At 36.1% G+C, this 16,956-nt stretch overlaps 5 protein-coding genes and 1 pseudogene across 7 annotated transcripts; 2 read left to right on the forward strand and 4 right to left on the reverse strand.

The window, feature by feature from the left end:
- Nucleotides 1-110: 110 nt before the first annotated feature.
- LOC145733972 (mitochondrial glutamate carrier 1-like) lies at nt 111-4,598 on the reverse strand. Of its 2 annotated transcripts, XM_081987015.1 has the most exons (8): nt 4,341-4,598; nt 2,781-2,818; nt 2,366-2,500; nt 2,165-2,314; nt 1,975-2,108; nt 1,734-1,919; nt 1,488-1,644; nt 111-1,257 (listed from the first exon to the last, which is right to left on the reverse strand). In XM_081987015.1, the coding sequence occupies exons 2-8, from the start codon at nt 2,804-2,806 to the stop codon at nt 1,113-1,115; spliced, it is 933 nt and encodes a 310-aa protein (XP_081843141.1). In that variant the 5' UTR covers nt 2,807-2,818; nt 4,341-4,598; the 3' UTR covers nt 111-1,112. The 2 variants fall into 2 exon arrangements, with proteins under 2 accessions (XP_081843141.1, XP_081843142.1); XM_081987016.1 differs by lacking the exons at nt 2,781-2,818; nt 4,341-4,598 and adding an exon at nt 2,610-2,628.
- LOC145733980 (carbonic anhydrase 6-like) lies at nt 3,081-4,284 on the reverse strand. Its single transcript, XM_081987028.1, has one exon. It carries the CDS (start codon nt 4,085-4,087, stop codon nt 3,335-3,337), a length of 753 nt encoding a protein of 250 aa, XP_081843154.1. The 5' UTR covers nt 4,088-4,284; the 3' UTR covers nt 3,081-3,334.
- A 407-nt stretch (nt 4,599-5,005) lies between the features above and the next one.
- Nucleotides 5,006-8,595, reverse strand: LOC145733967 (uncharacterized). The gene is made up of 4 exons (XM_081987011.1): nt 8,407-8,595; nt 8,107-8,351; nt 7,837-8,046; nt 5,006-5,973 (listed from the first exon to the last, which is right to left on the reverse strand). The coding sequence occupies exons 1-4, from the start codon at nt 8,451-8,453 to the stop codon at nt 5,390-5,392; spliced, it is 1,086 nt and encodes a 361-aa protein (XP_081843137.1). The 5' UTR covers nt 8,454-8,595; the 3' UTR covers nt 5,006-5,389.
- On the forward strand, nt 6,239-7,813 carry LOC145733960 (thioredoxin reductase 1, mitochondrial pseudogene; annotated as a pseudogene).
- On the reverse strand, nt 8,406-16,864 carry mah (solute carrier family member mahogany). Of its 2 annotated transcripts, XM_081986999.1 has the most exons (6): nt 16,460-16,864; nt 16,274-16,406; nt 15,955-16,217; nt 15,697-15,903; nt 15,377-15,644; nt 8,406-15,247 (listed from the first exon to the last, which is right to left on the reverse strand). In XM_081986999.1, the coding sequence occupies exons 1-6, from the start codon at nt 16,827-16,829 to the stop codon at nt 14,998-15,000; spliced, it is 1,491 nt and encodes a 496-aa protein (XP_081843125.1). In that variant the 5' UTR covers nt 16,830-16,864; the 3' UTR covers nt 8,406-14,997. The 2 variants fall into 2 exon arrangements, with proteins under 2 accessions (XP_081843125.1, XP_081843124.1); XM_081986998.1 differs by having other exon boundaries at nt 15,697-16,217.
- mfas (midline fasciclin) lies at nt 10,172-14,983 on the forward strand. The gene is made up of 14 exons (XM_081986986.1): nt 10,172-10,333; nt 10,585-10,730; nt 10,786-11,041; nt 12,058-12,252; nt 12,350-12,440; nt 12,577-12,744; nt 12,803-12,933; nt 12,987-13,198; nt 13,255-13,392; nt 13,454-13,669; nt 13,724-14,034; nt 14,094-14,288; nt 14,379-14,529; nt 14,584-14,983. The coding sequence occupies exons 1-14, from the start codon at nt 10,269-10,271 to the stop codon at nt 14,826-14,828; spliced, it is 2,520 nt and encodes an 839-aa protein (XP_081843112.1). The 5' UTR covers nt 10,172-10,268; the 3' UTR covers nt 14,829-14,983.
- Nucleotides 16,865-16,956: the final 92 nt, after the last annotated feature.

The raw sequence follows: 16,956 nt of genomic DNA on the forward strand, positions 1-16,956 counted from the left end.
TATTCCGAGAAGTTTTTATATTTATGTATTACTCACTAATAGGAGAAAATTATTAGGTGTATTTAAGGTTTTTCCAGGTAATTATAAAGGGACTTAATTAAAAAATACAATCGAATTCAACATTTATTAGGAGATGGTTTACATTAAACGGTCCAAAATGGCCTTGAATTGACTATGAATTATTGATATTTGCCCTTTTATATGAGTGTAGTACGGTTAATTTTTACAAATATTTTGACGCTACATAGTCTAAAGAACAACAATAATAATTAGTATTGATGTAAGTGTAGAGAGTTTGTTTTAAAACTGCTCACAAGAAATAGTATTTCAAAAGTTGCATATTCAACAATATTGGACAATGTTTGAAAGTGTGTTTATAAAGCTTCAAACCAAACAAAACTCTGCAATTTCACTGGGCTTTGGAAATTTATATTACAATAATTATTAAACCTTAATTTTTAATAACATTAAATCCTAGGCCGAGCTAAAACAATCGACCTATACACCAAATAATAAGCGTACATGGATGGCTATAACAAAGCTTAAGCTTTTGATTCACAATATAATGTCTTGTACCGGGTGTTTAAACATTTTGGCTCTAGCTATTAATTAAATTGAGTGTTACTGAACATCTTTCATATCTACGTCACCTTTTAATCCATCAAAATTACATTCTAACTTATTGTCTGATGCAACCCTCACAAAGTGCATTTTATAGGTACTTTTCAATTGAAAAAACAGAAAAAATGTAGAAATGACATAATAATAATATACTGAAAGCTTTGTGAATACTGATTTAACGCACAATCATATCACAAACTTAACTTAAAGTCTAGAAAGTAAGGCCTAATGAAGCCTGAATTGTAGATTAGCATTATTTAACTAAAAAATGTGTAAAAATAAAATTTACTAAAAAAAAAACAAAAACAAATAATACTATGAATAGTTATTGTAAAATTTGTCATTTTCGGTTGCTTTTTCATAAATAGGAGGACAAAAACAATAATATATCACATAACAGGTAAAATTCTGAGCCTAAAAAAATTGGAAGAAAGCAAGTACCAGTTCTACAACGAACTAAAAAACAGTTTAGCCGCGTTTTTGTTACATGTTTAGCTACGTTTAACACCAAGAAGCCGTTCGGCCACCCCTAAATAGTACACGGTCTGCGCAATACCAAACAAGGGAGCTATGACGATCATTCGGCAGGCGCCCCCTTTGAAAAATGCTGTAGGTCCTTCGTAACGCAAGATGTTACTGGAACAATATTAGTTATTTGTGTAACCAGTTGGAAAAAGTGTGATTTTGTGTAATGAACGACTATTAGCGAGATCTGTACTATATGAGTTATTCTATAAGTTCAGTTTCAGGAACTGGTTTATAGATGTCGCTGGATTTTCAATGAGACAAGACTCGATTTATTACCAACAAATCCTAATCCACTTCAATATTGATTAGAAAATCTACAAAAATGATCAGTTACTTACATAAAAGCGTTGCCAATACCAGAATAAGATCGTTCGCCTTCTGCTTTCTGGATGGCCTGCAGGCGAGTTTTGATGACGTCGAAGGGATTTACGGCAAGGGCAGCCGAGGATCCGGCAACGCAGCCCGACAAGAATGAACACCAAAATACCGCCTCACCTTAAAAATTTTAAATTCTTTAATCTTTATAGGAAAAACAAACAACCGCACCAAGCAAAAAAAATATATTACAGTAAAAAGCTTCTCACCTGAACCATCACTCTTCCTAGGGCCGAGATCATTAAGGGTGGCAAAAAGAGGGAAATATATCACAGAAAAGGACACGTCCCTTAACATTGTAGCTCCTGTGCCTTTGTAAAGCCCTAGTATACCGTGCTGTCTAAAAAGACCGATAGCCAATTCCGTTGCCGACGTTTTTTGTACTGTTTTACCAACTGAAATGTTAATTAGATTAATTTTAGTACAGTTTAGTGTTAGAACTGTAGTTACCTAAAAGGGCTTGAGCGGCTACTCTTCCAGCGTCCTGCATTTGAATTTTCAGTAATTCCATGGGGGTCGTGATAACAATTTGACACAAACCGGCCAGACCTCCGGCCAACATTTGTCGAAATATCGGTAAAGTCCTTCACAATAAAATTGTAATTACTTTGAACATCTGGAAACTTGGCAAACCACTTACTTTTCCTTAGTTTGTAGATTATACCTAAAAAAATCGTTAGCAGCCAGCTTGATGGCTTTCTCGGGGGTGATAAGCAGAATATTTACGGCGGAACCCCGGTACATTCCCAAGAAACCTTCTTGTTTGTACACTTTTTTAAAAGCGTCCACCCTGTAATTTTAACAGTCAGAAATATGGAGGCTGCTAATGAGTAAGTCATACATGCTGTTGTACATTTTCTCCCCATTTGGACCGATTTGTTGGTTTTGCAGTCTGGTTTTGACCAGATCTAAGGGGAACACGCAAGTGACCCCAATTATACCAGCTATTCCACCATTAATAATTTTCGGCACCAATCTGTACAATAAAAAGCACTAAATCCACGTGATTGCAAATAAACATCAGGTGCGTGAGTTATGTAACAATTTATAAGGCACCTAGATTAATGTACTTATCAAGTACTTACAAGAAGATTTAACAGAAAATTAATCTTAAATTTATAAGAAAATAACTGCATCTGGATACTTTTTGGCTCAACTCCCAGCTGCCTACTAATTGTACTAGCAAAATGTAAAATAGTTACATGATTACTAAGTGCCTGGTGTGTGTGAAGTGAGAAAGTTGCCAAGATACTTACGAAAATGAGCTCTGTTTTTCGGCCATAATAAAGATTTTCTGCAAAAAAAGGTTTAATATTAAATAGAATATCTGTCCAAAAAATCCACTTAAATGATAAGAATTATCATCTATAAAAAATCAGTGTTCATATTCTTTGAAAAACACTTTTTTACTACAATAGACTACTTGTCTGGTAAATTAACGCAAATTAAAACAATTGTGTGAATTCATTGAATTACCGGATAAACATATTAATACCCTTTTTAATTGACCTCGGTGACAGTTTGGAGAAAAGACCACATTAAAAATAAAGCAACTATTTGATAAAATCCTATATTTAGATCTAAGATACTTTCACAGGCTTATTATGTTACAAAAATTAATTGGAAAATCCTGCTTGTACTGCTAGAATTTCAGGATTGTATTTAAGTACATATTTACAACTGTTGCTGATAATAACGGATCAATATTGGAACTGATTGACCCATTTTATTGATTAGGATTATGTGATTGTTTGATAATAAAATTCGATACGGTTTAATAGGCTATTATGGAATAAATAAACAAATTTTATTACAAACTTCTTAAATATACTACTCTATCATTCAAGGGCTGAGTATCTTTGTTAGTTTCATCGAGAATTTCACCCTCAAAATCACACAATTTGGTCAACTGTCGGTAATCCAAGTAAGCAATATTGTTAGTGTTTTTCATTACAAACCAATGAACAAACTCCACGCAATGTGGCGTTGTCAGCGACCCATGATAGTAGTAAAACTGGCGATGGTCGTAGGGTAAAAAATGGTATAAATTCAAAGGTTCTGCAACAACCACCGACTGTCCAGGGTTCTCCCAGATTTTCTCCATGGATTTGGCCAAGTGCTGAAAAGTGTTGGTGCGAGTGGACATAGTATACACAAATAACACGGCCATCACAGTCATTCCGAAAGGAAAATTGCTGGCTTCTTCAAGGTCCTTGTATTTGCTGGAGTAAAACACGAAATGAATCTCCAAATCGAATTGAACTCCATCAATCAAGTGTTCCCCAGGCCAGCAAAGGTGGATGTGATCAAAAATGTACTTTCCTTGTAAACCACCACCAGAGATTTTCGGTTTGTCGCAGCGGCAGATATTAGGCAAATTCACCTGGATTGTGACTCCTGTGTTTTTGACCACAAACCCGGAAAATTCTTTAAAATTTTCAAATTTTAACGCGGGAAGAGGAATGTGATAGGCAAAGTGTTTATTGAGAGCTACTGGTGACTGTAGCTTTCCAGTTTTGCACATACCATGCCATATTAGCTTTCTGGGTTTTCTGGTGGACATAACTGGAATTTATGAGAGGTGATGTGAGTGAATTTTTTTTGTATGTTAAATGACAAATTGTCAACTGATTATTCCAGCCACAAGTAAAAAATGAGCAGTGTTCTCTTAAATGAGGGACTATTTTTATGTAGTGTATAAATCATGCAGGGCTTATTAGAGACATTTTAACATAAGTGACCATTATAAATGTCCTATCAGGTATTTTCAAGGATAACCGTACAATAAACACGATAATAGAAAAGCTTCAACTTACCTTATTACAGCTTAGGGCAGTTAAAGGGATTTATCAAAACTTGCAAGTTGTAGCTATTGTGCAACAGAAATTAACGATTTTCCTGTTGGGATTTTTAGAGTTTCAGTTGGCACAACTTGTGTGTCGCTTATCGAATTATAAAAAACTTTTAAACCTTAAAAACGCGACGTTTAACCGGAAAATCTAATTTAAATCGTTCGGTACCGTCCGTACTATTCCGCTTATTGTAATAAACTGGAAAAAAATTGAATTATTTACTTAAGAATTAAATGAAAACAGCTGATTGTCACTGTCAGAAGTGTCAATCTCATAGGGCAGAAATATCAAAACAGACAGATTATGTAGCGTTCTTTCTTGTCAGATTACACTGACATAAGATAAAAAGAAATAGTAAATGATTGAATATCAGACGCAAAGTAACTAAATGAAGACTAACAACATTGCCGTTACTTCGTTAGGACATTTAAATGTTTAATTTTAATTTATAAATTAATATTTCTAAGTGTATTTAAATCTTATAATACATTAATTTCTATTTCTAAAATTTTATGTGATACTTGTTTGCTAATAAACCTAGCAGACAATGGTAATGTCAACCAGTTAGATGATTAAAACAACGTTGCCAAAATTCTTCAATTAAGTAATGATGTTTAAAATAAACTCAATTTCGTGAAAGTTATAATAATTATTTAATTAATATCAATACAAGTTGGTTTGTAGTAAAAAAAGCGTAAAAGTAAATAGTATATATAGATGAACTTAATGATATCACAGGATAGGACTTTTTTTTTTAAATTAAAAATAACCTTTTTTCTGTAAACCAACTTGTATTGATATTAATTAAATCATTATTATAACTTTCACAAATTTGAGTGTATTTTAAACCTTTTTAATTAAAAAAAAAAACATTATAAATACAAGTTGGTTTAAATTAATAAAAAAATGGTAAGAGTAAATAGTAGTAATAGTAGGGCAAATATTTAAATATTACTTAATAATAGGAAAAAAACATTGTAAAGTATAAATGGTAGTAAAATGGTTATAAAACATTACATACAGGGAGACATAAATACGGGAGACAAAATCATATCAGATGAGGACATGTGCTGCGTCATTTGGTACTGGGAGGTATCAAAGTCAGGTGGAAAAAAATAATGCTGGTGGTTCTGGAGCGGGGTAATTGGGGATATACCCGGAGACGTGAACAAAAACTGGGAAACGTTGGACGATTTCCGTTCAATAGGAAAGGGACAGTTGGGAATTAAATAGTTTAAGGGAGAGTTAGGCACGGGACTGATCACTAAATAAGGCATTTGGGGATAGAAAGGAGTGGGACTGGCGGTGTTATTGCCTTCCGGCTTGACTTGAAGCATGGATCGCAGTTGTTGGTTAATTATTTCCGTCTTAAGGTTTTCTGCGTGGTTTTCTTTAGCAGTTGATAAACGCGCATTCTGAAGCATCATCTTCTGTTGGTCTTGGACGAGAAGAGACTTCATGTTTTGTCTTATAGCAGTAATATTGGCCGCTGTATGTCCAATGTAGTTCTTTTTGCTTCTGTCCACTTCGTGTTTTTCTAAAGTCGTAATGGCTTCTTCAAATTCCATAGCGTGAGCAAGCATATATGGTGTTACACCTTGAATCAGAATAATGTAACCAATTATTTCACAAAAAAACATCAAAGTGATAAAATAACAGTACAGAGATACATTTATACAAAGTTTAATCAGTTTTATTCGTGATTGTTCTTGACAATTGGTGAATGAAAATTATTTAAATTTATTGTGTTAGAACTACAAATTTATTACTTATTGTAAGTTTACATAATCACTTAACAATATAATTCAGTAGTGATAATTACTAAATGCTATAAAGCAAAGAAAACCGGTTGTGTCAACATTTTTTTGATTGTCCATAAAAAATGCCAAGTGCCCATTTTTCTGGACAGTTGGTGATTGAATACAATGTGTAGTCAAGTTGAAACAAAAAATAATCGCAAATCATGACAATTAGGTTAAAAAGTCACTGTCAAAATTACATTTAAGAGAAATGTATTAATTTAAACTGGAAAAACACCATGAAAACGCTGCTCAATTTGTTTATATGTAAGTTTGCAATCAAACACTTTAGTACATCAGTGCCTCGACCTCAAAAACATCAGTATGACCTCATCGTCGTGGGAGTGACAACCGCAGGACTGGCAGCAGCTAAAGAGGCCTCAAATTTGGGGGCAAAAGTGGCCGTAGCAGACACTTGTGGTACTAAAGTGGCTGGTACATTACCACAGAAACTCATGCACCAGGTGGCTGTTATTGGTGAGGCCATTTATGAGGCTAAATTTTATGGATGGAAAACTGACGGAGAGCACCAGACCAGTTACAATTGGGAAAGTTTAAGGGAAACTGCGGAACATTTTGCAAAATCCAGCAGAAATGTTATGATGCAGGATTTGAAATTGTTAAATATTGACTATATTAATGAGGAAGCAGGCAAGCTAAATTTGTCAGGGAAATACTTTTTAGTGGGTTTGCAATGCAAAACTCAAAGACCTGGTATACCGGGGGATTTAGAATATGGCACCCTCTGCGAGGATTTAATCAAAAAACCTAGTCCACCAGGGCGGACTTTAGTAATAGGAGCTGGTCGTAACGGGTTAGAGTGTGCAGGGGTTTTAAATGGGCTCGGCTATGACACAGCAGTAATGGTAAGATCTAAACCTTTAAAACATTGTGACCAACAAATGGCTGCTATGATAACAGCTGAAATGAGATCAAAAGGGGTAAAATTCCTGCTTGGGTCTCCTAGATCCATAACCAAACTAGATTCAGGCAAACTGGAAATCAGTTGGGTTAACACCAAGAACACAAAGCTGCAGGAAGAGTTTGACACAATTTTATTTGCTACTGGACGTAAAAGTGTCCCAGTTTACATTACTCATCCCTCAAACAGTCAACTCTTCACCCTGATAGAAGATTCCACAAGAAACACGGTGCAAGAAGGACAATTGTTGGCTCGTAAGCTTTTTGCAGGCAGCACCCAAACACTTGACTACACCAATACCCCTACAACCATTTACACCCCCTTGCAGTACAGTTTTGTGGGTATCAGTGAAGAAGAAGCAATTCGTCAATATAAAAGCAACATTGAAGTGTATCACAGCTTTTATAAACCTCCTGAGTATAGTATTTCGAAGAAAAACGTTTCGAATTGCTACTTGAAGGTGGTTAGTCTCAGAGAGGGGGAGCAGAAAGTTTTGGGCCTACATTTTTTAGGACCCCACGCTGATGATGTTATTCGGGGATTTACTGCTGCAATGAGATGCAATTTGACTGTTGAAAAATTGAAAAATACAGTGGGGATACATCCTACGGTGGCTGAAGAGTTTACGAAGATTCGGATTACTAAAAGATCAGGAGAAGACCCCACTCCAGCTTCTTGTTGCAACTGATTACTACTTAATATAGTGCTTACTAAACTTTATTGTTTTTATACTACTTACCAGTTTCTTTAGTAGCCACATCGATGGGAAAGTGGTTCTCGATGAGGAACTCTAAAATGTCGTGGTGTCTGTATAGAATCGCCAGGCTTGTGAGAGAAAATGAGTCTTCTAAAACGCGCTTGGAAACTCCTCCACTGAGTAAATGATCCAGGATGTATTTAGTCATGTCCAGATTACCGCTAGTAACGCTCAATTGGAGTGCGTTCATACCTTTGTATAAATGTACACGTGATTAATTTTATTGTCAGTATCTAAGAGAAGTGTTCTTACCGAAATTATTAACAATGGTGGCATTTGCGCGATGCACCAGCAAACATTTAACGGCCTCAAAATGGCCTCGTCGACAAGCCATCATCAGGGGCGTCCAACCCATATAGTTTTGGGGATCGATCACCTGTGATTCGTTTCTTAAATAAGCTTTAATGCCGTCCACGTCATTTTGAGCTGCAACGTAGTGCAACTTGGTGTTCCGGTCGTCGTCGATTAGTTTTGGATGTCTGTAGGCCATCTTTGTCCTGTATCAAAAGTCACGTGTGAGAAAAAAAAATCAGTTTTGGCTGGAAAATTTACCTGTAATTCACCACCGGACTTTCTCGTCCAGAATCACTGTCACTCATTATTAGTCAAGGTTTTTTTTAAATTAAGTCAAAAATTAATAAGTCAATAGATAAAAAAAAAAGGTTTTAATCTTCGATCATAGACGCGTTCAATTTTAAATCGGTCAGAAACAGCACTGGCAGACCTGAATTGTAGGGTATCCTAAAGCCTGTTTAGTCCTTATCAGTAAATTCTTTACACGTTTTTTTAAAGCAATGTTAAGGTGCCTGGTTTAGTAGATTTTAAAAATCAAACAAGTCAGGATATGTAAAGTAACTTTTAAAAAACATACCTAAATTTAATATCAGTCATGAGCGTTATTTGCGTAAATCACAGCCCTGTTTGTAGTTTGTGATTGGTCAAAAAAAGTGGAGCATTATCAAAATGAGCAAGGATCTCCTACTCTAAATGTATCAAAAGCCGCAAAGGTCCTCAAAGTAGCTAAAAGTACAATTTTTAAATTATGACATCCAAATAGAGCATCAAAGTTTTAGGTAAAGTTTGTAAAAATACTCATGCTAATTTAATATTACTTAGTATTTTCGTTAAAAGCGTTTAACTAAAAGACGCATAATAATAAATATTTTTTCGTTTTTCTTTGTACCATCATCATTAGTTCTAATTTAGTCTCTTTCGCAGATTTTTGTTATCTAAATCAAGCTGTACTAACACGGTCAACAACCTATAGATGCATTAAACATCTGATGACGGCTTTACTAACGAAACGATGTAGCAAAAAGAAAAGAAAACCGCCCACTACCCTTTTGTCATCATCGTGATGGTACCAGCAGGTTCCACTATACAGAGTGGTCCAAATTGATTGTAGGACACCTAAAGGATGGAAAGTGTTTTCAAATATTGTAAAAATGTTTAAACCACCATTTCAAAATGGTGAATATGCCTGCCCAATATCATTTAACTTTTTGGTTTAAAAATTTAAATAATTTTATTACCGTTTACAGGACTTTCTGAACTTTATTTTAATATTATCCACCCTTGAATTATCTTGCAATCAATTTGGACCACCCTGTATACTGCGTGAAAGTCCTTTTCATATTTTTCGATGCTACCGGCAGATTAAAACGGGTTTTCGTGTTTGTTTTCGGTCTTTCACTTTACTATAATAAAACGAGGGTTCAAGATCAAGTTTATCTTATTCGAGCGGCTACTAGAATCATGACTTTGAGTGATCAATTAAAAAATTAACATTTTTGTTTCAAACAATGCAGGTTTATCTAGAAATTGGTATGAGTCGACCATAGTAATGAGCGAGTTTCTCGAACAATACTGCCTCGCAGCTAAAATTAGTTTTCAATTGGATAATAACGAGAAACCGTAAACAAAGTGTTTTGTTGTTGGTCGTTGGCCAGTTTTATCACTGTTCTGGACGTTAAATTGTTTTTATTTCTTTGTAATTATTCTAGAAAACTGCACTAAAAATATACAGTTTAAGAACAAAAAAAAAAACCGTTAAAAGGTTATCAGAATAAAGCTGTATAGGGTGTCACCAAATTCACAATTTACCATAGTGCGGTACTTTTTAGGACCATTTTGAACCAAACGAAAAGTAACGCATATATTGCTAGCTAATTTGGCCACTTTGTTTACTAATACAAATAAGGAAGTCTAATATAATATGATAAGTATGGAAGTTTCTGGAAAATCGTTACTTATGCACCCGGCACTGAGTACCCCACTACAAGCCGGGGTCGCGTTTATAAAACGGCCGGGTTCGCGTAGGTTCTTCTAGAGTTTGGTACTGTAAAAGCGAGCGCATACGCATTATACGAGCGAGAAACAAAGCGATTTTCTTTTAGCAATTTCACAGCGCAAAAATGCTTCGGCAAGCGTTTTTCGTCGGTGTTTTACTAGTGTTTAGTGTTAACGCTGATATTTTCAAGTAAGTACCGAAGGTGTTCTTATTACACAGTAATGGCAAATCCACATGTGCAGTATTTGCGTTAACCATAGCAGTGTTCGTCGTTTGTGATTGGTCAAAAAAAAGCAGCAAGCTGAAAGTTGCTTTTTTTGAATAACCACAAAATGCTAAACTAAAGTTTTCAGGTTTTTTTTTGCATAAAGTTGACAAATGTTTTTGTCATGATGAGGTCTGCTTAAACTTTCATTTATAAAATTAGTTTGTTTTTCTAGTGATTTATCATTAAATGACTGGGTAAAACCGAGCCTCTTCGAAAATGGCGCTGGTAGATCGGCATCTAAAGACCGGGAACCTTTAGCACCGGACTACAAAGACCCCAGCGCTCAGGCTTCAGAAGACAATACCGTAAATGTAACAGGTACTTTACTCTCTTCTGTAAAAAAGTATCGAAGATACTCAGGACTTTTTTTTAGCAACCCCTGAAGTGGTTAAAGATAAACCAGTCCTGAACCCTAAAAAGGAAAACCAGGGTCCCAAACACCCAGTTAACCCCATCATACCGGGTGGAATTATTGACATCAATGCCAATTCAGGAGGATTCCCGTCCTTTTCCAGTCCCTTTGGGCCTGAATTTGACTTCCCAGCGATGCCAGGTTTAGCCAGACCGGCCAGTGGATTTGGGATCACTGGACTGTTAGGTTTGGACGATGGCAGTAGATGGTGGAAAGGGTAAGTCACTTGAAACATGGAAGTATAAAACTTTCACCCAGTCAATAATAAGCGAAATTATGAGCTAATTTGCATGATGATCACAACAAACTGATGACGGTGCACGATATATTATATTAACAAAACAGTGCAAAAGTAGGTTAGTTAGGTGACTGAACTTAACTTTCATATATTATTGGGCTGATGTTATTGTTTAGTTTTGAATGCTAATAAGCCACAAAAGTATTAATGAAACTCTTCTAATTCAACGAAAGTCAATTGTCATATTGTCAGAATAGTTTGGCTCATAAATATGGAATTTGCTAAAAAATAAATAATAAAATCACTAAAGAGAAGTACCTAACGGTCAAGGTTATTGTCAGAATGACAATCATCTTTAATGAACAATTATTTTCTGATCTGCCATACTGGTGTACAATTTGTTTTTTCAACAAATCTCTGATATTGCCAAGTTTTAGTACCTATAATAATAATGAATGAATTTGCTGGTTTTTAACTTGTGCCCGCTAACAACCTAAACACACTCATCCTAATTAACACGTTTTGACTCGAAATTCAATTATATGAATGGTAAGCAGTGTAAAAAGCTTTGGATGTGTGTCATTTTACACCTAGCAAATCGCAATTAGCACGGTTATAGAGGCATACGGCTGGTTAATGAACTTTAAATCAAAAGTACAGTTGTGAAAGCCTACATGCACACACAAACCAGCTTTTTGTGTTTACCTATTTTTGCTTCAGAGAGAGGATTCAACCTGGTTTAATTTATGAACTGTACAGTTTTAATTCGATCTAACGGTCCTCTATACGAGATACAGAGAGCGGTCCTTAAAACCAATTACTACGGTTGCCCTGAAACCTTCATAAACTCTTAACCAACTTAAATTAATGCAATTTTCATTTAATTACAAACAAGCAAATCACGATTATTGTTGAAAAGTCTAAGGTTGAATGATTATTAAGTGTGTAATTGGCAACTACAAATTGAGTAATTCAATAAGAAAAATCATTTGCAGGAAAAATGTTTGTATAGAGAGAGAGGAAAGCACTTCAGACGAGGGAAGTGAGGGAGACAAAAGCAAGTCTGAAGATGGTAAAAACAAGACAGAAACTACCACTGAAAGTAACAATAGGGAACCCAACTTTTTCGCCACTTCTATTCGACTTTCCAATTGTTTTGAGACCGAAAACAAATACGAGTGTGTCACCAGGTAATTACATTAGTGGTTTGGGTTCAAATACCACAATCTTCATTAACCTTTGATTTATTAACTCAATCAATAAATGACTTTATTTTTTGCTTGATAGAATTAACAACCATGGTGTAGTAAAAACCTTCACGGTCCGCTACAAGTGCTGTTACGGGTTCAAGAGAACGTCCGACGGATGTACCAAACAGGTAACCTTAATTCTTAGATATTGCAATCTTCAGGAACCAAACAGTAATTTTTTTTAAAAGGAAAACTAGTTAGCTTTTTATTAAAGCGTAACATTGATTATTATATAAGCTTAAACTTTTTAAATTAAACCCGCAGGTTGACCTTAAACCAATCCTTCAAACGTTGGAAGACTTGAAACTGCAGGAATTCAGGGGTTTAATCAAATCTACGGACATGGATAACACCTACCAGTCTGGCAATTACACCCTGTTTGTCCCTAATGACGATGCCATTCACGATTATACAGAAAAACTCAATGATATGGTTAGGTTTGTTAAAAAACAAACACTCAATAGATTGTAATTTGTTGGTTTTTATACAGAATACTGTTGACCCAGCTAGGAAAAGACGAGCGCTTAAAAACGCCCTCACATCCAAAGACTTGGTGCTCAGCCATACTGTGGAAGGATTTGTTGAATTGGCCGACTTGGAAAATGAACAAATTCTCAAAAGGTCAGTGAGTCCCTTTTAAATGTTTTTACTTTAAATGATTTATGATTTTATAGTCAAGACAAGGAAAAATCCCCAATTCGAATCAACATCTACCCAACTCACACTTATGAAAAAATGGTAACAGTAAACTGCGCCAGGGTTAAAAAAGGCAACGTCCTAGCTGACAATGGTGTAGTCCACGTTCTGGACAGGGTCGTACTTCCTGCCACTGAACGCATTGAAGACATAATCAAAAACCACCCCAAACTGACCAGTATCCGGAAAGGTAATTTATTATCACTTTTCACTTAAGGCAATCGTGGCAATTTAAGTAATTTCCAGCTTTGGAAAACACCGAAATTCCCAGTAAACTCAAACCTGATGGACACTACACAATTTTCGCGGCCACTGATGAGGCCTTCAGTAAACTGGACGAAATCCAGAGACAGAAAATCCTAAACGGAGGTGGTTGTGCCCCTAGTAAGTCGAGATTATTCAAACTTGTAACTGGATATTATATCTCTGTGATGATGACTTTTAGGTATCTTGAAGCACCATATAGTGTCCCATACTGTGTGCTCCACGGCCATCATAGGCAATGCCACCACACACAACGTGGAAGGTGTAGTTTTGAACATGGAACGCACTATGGATGATGAGCTCATCTTCGAAGGAAAAGCCAAAATTGTTCAAACCGACCTTATAGGAACAAACGGAGTGGTTCATTTGATTGACACGGTAATCATACCGGAGTCTGGTAGGTTTTTTTTTAAACCACTAAAAGCTTAACTAAAATAAGAAAAACCCTCAGGCCAATACATAGGAAGCGTCCTGAAAACGCACAACTACACCAAATTCCAAGATTTAGTGGACAAAGCCGGTCTCAAAGACGAATTGGACGGTTTTGACAATGCTACAGTATTCGTGCCGGTCAATTTGGCCTTTGAAAACCCCCAAACCCAAAAACTCTTGGAGGAAATCGGCACTGACAAAGAGAAACTGAAAGAACTGGTTAGATATCACGTGGTTAACGGTCAAGTGGAATCCAACGACTTGTCCAACAATATGCTGATGCCTACTAAAGATGAAGGCAAAGAACTTAGGGTAAATTTGTATTCCACTGTAAGTTAATTAAAACAAAAATGTGAATTTATATTAATTTGATGTTCATCTGATTTCAGTTGCCGCTTTTCACCAACGTCATCAATCGGGCAACTATTAACTGCGCTAGATTGATCGGTTTTGACGAGAAAACTTGTGGATCTACAGTGCACGAGGTGAACCAACTTTTAATGCCTCCAAGCAAAACGATTATGCAGCTCATCGAAACTGATGAAAAATATTCGACACTGAAGGATTTGATTAAGGGAACTGAGGTAAGTGTCATTTTTGAACTCCTGGTTAGATTATAAAGCCAAACTCGTGGATCATGACTTGATATTTCGACATCCTGATAATTTTTACAGATGGAAAAAATTCTACAAGAAAACAACAGGTCCATAACCTTCCTGGCCCCCACCAACGAAGCGTTTGCTGCTCTAGAAGAAAAAGACCGGACAATGTTGAAGGAAAACAAAGACAAGGCGTTGGAAATCTTGAAGAACCACGTCCTAACTGGTATCTCGTTGTCTCACACACATTTAACTTAGCAAACTAAACTGAATTTTGCAGAGGTTCTTTGCTGTTCCGGTGTTGGTCCGCACACTTGGGGCTTTAACAGTTTCGTACCGACTTTGGGCGAACAAAGGGTGGAAGTGGGCCGTATAGGCAGTCAAATCCGCGTAAACAGAGCGGTGGTAACCAGCTGTGATACCATGGGCACTAATGGTGTGATGCATACCATCAGTAAGGTGCTAGCACCAAGGAAACAACAAGTCGCCACTTTGGGTGGAGGCTTTTTGTTCTTCGACTTGTAAGAGTGTGTGTGTTTGATATGGTTCTTTGATCAGTGCTATATTGATCATAATGATCGAGGTGATACAGTAATTGTTACATTCCTTAGTTAAGTTTTATTTATTTGTCGACTTTCGTGACTAGCAGTAGGATTTTGTTGAATAAATCTTTTATGACATTTTTTGGTTTTTATTATAGATATAGCAATGCGTTGGAAATGTTGTAAATACAAGGTTTAGTAAAGTTTCCATAAGATAAAATGGCGGTGGAGATATTTAAATAAGTGGTTAAACAAGTAGCCCCAACACTAATGATAACAATCACATAGCAGAAGAGAGTTTCAGTTTTGGTATTCCAAACCCACCCTAATAGTCTAGTTTTGAAAGAATTGTCCATTAGTAATCCTTCCTTAAATTGGTTTTCATAATATTTAGAAAAGTCCCTAAAAGTCAATAACCATCTACAGTAGGTTAAAAAATAAATAAATGATAGTAATCCCAGAGAAATTAAATGACATTTTAAAACCTCTCAGAAACACTGAATTTTGAACACACTATATAAGCTAACATACCTGTCGTAATCCTCCTTGGGACACTTAGAGTAATGCGGTCCAGTCATCACAATGTTTGTAAAGCCCTCCTGCTCCATCTTTTGAGAGTAAGTGACATGCATTCGGCTAATTTTGATGTAAAATAACGGCGGTAATATGAAAACCAAAGGGCCGGTTAATGTGCCCCCGATTAAAGACATGACCAAATCAAATCTGGGCACCGATTCCGCGATTACAATAGCCAAAATCGTTAGGATTGTTCTTAGGATGCATCGCTTGTGGTTGAACTCTAGAAAAAGGAATTAAATTTGTTTCTGAAATATACGAAAAAATTCACTAGCCTCTAGATATGTTAAGACAGTCTTCCATGTGCTGATAAAGGGCGCTATTGCTGACGGCTGACGTCAGACACAACTGAATGGCTACCAGGCCAGCTGCAAAATGTAATGGTACTGAAGTTGGTAAGGTTTCTAGTAAGCTGGGTTTGACTTTGGTTCCGAAACGAAGTACTGTCATTAAGGCGGTACTGCCAAACATTAAAAGCGACACTAGAATATATAAATTATAAGCTATGTTACTGATTAAACCGAAGAAATTACCTAAAAATCCTCTTATTAAGGCTCGTGAAAGCTTAGTTTTGTCCTTCATGTCCATTTGTATAGTCAAGATCACTGGATGAATATCAAATTGAAATGCCACTATACCATAGGCAGCAACCACAAGCTTCCAAGTTGGAAAATTGGTATCAAAATTGACTTCCTCTTCTTCCGGTCCATTTACTCCACTACTAGTGAATAGTAAACAACCAGCAGTTAACAGAAAAACCATCCACACTATACCAACTGAAATCGTGCATAACAACCTACAAAATTTTAAAACTTGAACCAAAATTCGAGATTTAAGCAATGGGGTACTTGCTTCATGTCTTTAGGGCTCCCCAGCCATAAAATAGGACACAAAAACGTCCCCAAAATTATAATCCAGTAGCAAAATGATACATCAAACTCGTTTTGGCTGACTCTAAGTCCAAGGAGTTGCAAGTTTTGAGCGGCTGAAATTTTGAATTACGCAGAACCGAATGGAATTCAGATCAGTTAAACTTACCGACTATTAAGTTTGGAATTGCACCTCCAAAAACTGTAACATCCACTAGAAAAGTCACTAAATAAGAAGCGACTCTCCCAAACGCCGTTTCTGCTAAAGCGGAATAAGGATAGCGATTTTTTCGTTTAATATTTGGGTTTATAGTTTCGACCAAATTCCAGCATTTTCCCAATAAACACGCTGTATAAATTTGGACAGTGCACACTACCAATATCACGGCAATTCCGTAATAGCCACAATCAATTACAGGTTTGGGCAAGGCAATAACGGGAAAAACACCGAAAACATCTACAATACAAATAATGGCAAAAAACACTGAAAGTCCGTTTTGGAGAGGACGTAAAATGGGTGTGGTCTCGTTTACTTGCATGCTGAAGTAATACTACCCGGTAAAACGACACGAATACGTTCACAGTTAGTAGGTTTCTCTGTAATACATTTTTTCTTACCAAACCTGATTAAAAAATGTTAATTTTGTTTAAACTGTTAAATACAAG

Source organism: Ips typographus, linkage group LG9 (genome assembly GCF_016097725.1).
Source record: "Ips typographus isolate SLU linkage group LG9, UJ_Ityp_2.0, whole genome shotgun sequence".
Lineage (NCBI taxonomy): Eukaryota > Metazoa > Arthropoda > Insecta > Coleoptera > Curculionidae > Ips > Ips typographus.

Coding starts and splice junctions, on each gene's coding strand:
- LOC145733972 (XM_081987015.1), bottom strand. CDS start 2,806: ATGGCCGAAAAACAGAGCTCATTTTC. Junction 1,920..1,974: donor AGCCGCTCAAGCCCTTTTAG/GTAACTACAGTT, acceptor TTAACATTTCAG/TTGGTAAAACAGTACAAAAA. Junction 1,258..1,487: donor GGTATTGGCAACGCTTTTAT/GTAAGTAACTGA, acceptor ATATTGTTCCAG/TAACATCTTGCGTTACGAAG.
- LOC145733980 (XM_081987028.1), bottom strand. CDS start 4,087: ATGTCCACCAGAAAACCCAGAAAGCTAATATGGCATGGTATGTGCAAA.
- LOC145733967 (XM_081987011.1), bottom strand. CDS start 8,453: ATGAGTGACAGTGATTCTGGACGAGAAAGTCCGGTGGTGAATTACAG. Junction 8,047..8,106: donor CACCATTGTTAATAATTTCG/GTAAGAACACTT, acceptor ATTTATACAAAG/GTATGAACGCACTCCAATTG. Junction 5,974..7,836: donor TGTGGCTACTAAAGAAACTG/GTAAGTAGTATA, acceptor TTCTGATTCAAG/GTGTAACACCATATATGCTT.
- mfas (XM_081986986.1), top strand. CDS start 10,269: ATGCTTCGGCAAGCGTTTTTCGTCGGTGTTTTACTAGTGTTTAGTGTT. Junction 10,334..10,584: donor GTTAACGCTGATATTTTCAA/GTAAGTACCGAA, acceptor TTGTTTTTCTAG/TGATTTATCATTAAATGACT. Junction 13,393..13,453: donor CGGAGGTGGTTGTGCCCCTA/GTAAGTCGAGAT, acceptor GATGACTTTTAG/GTATCTTGAAGCACCATATA.
- mah (XM_081986998.1), bottom strand. CDS start 16,829: ATGCAAGTAAACGAGACCACACCCATTTTACGTCCTCTCCAAAACGGA. Junction 16,218..16,273: donor GGGAGCCCTAAAGACATGAA/GCAAGTACCCCA, acceptor AAAATTTTGTAG/GTTGTTATGCACGATTTCAG. Junction 15,645..15,696: donor CTGTCTTAACATATCTAGAG/GCTAGTGAATTT, acceptor TCCTTTTTCTAG/AGTTCAACCACAAGCGATGC.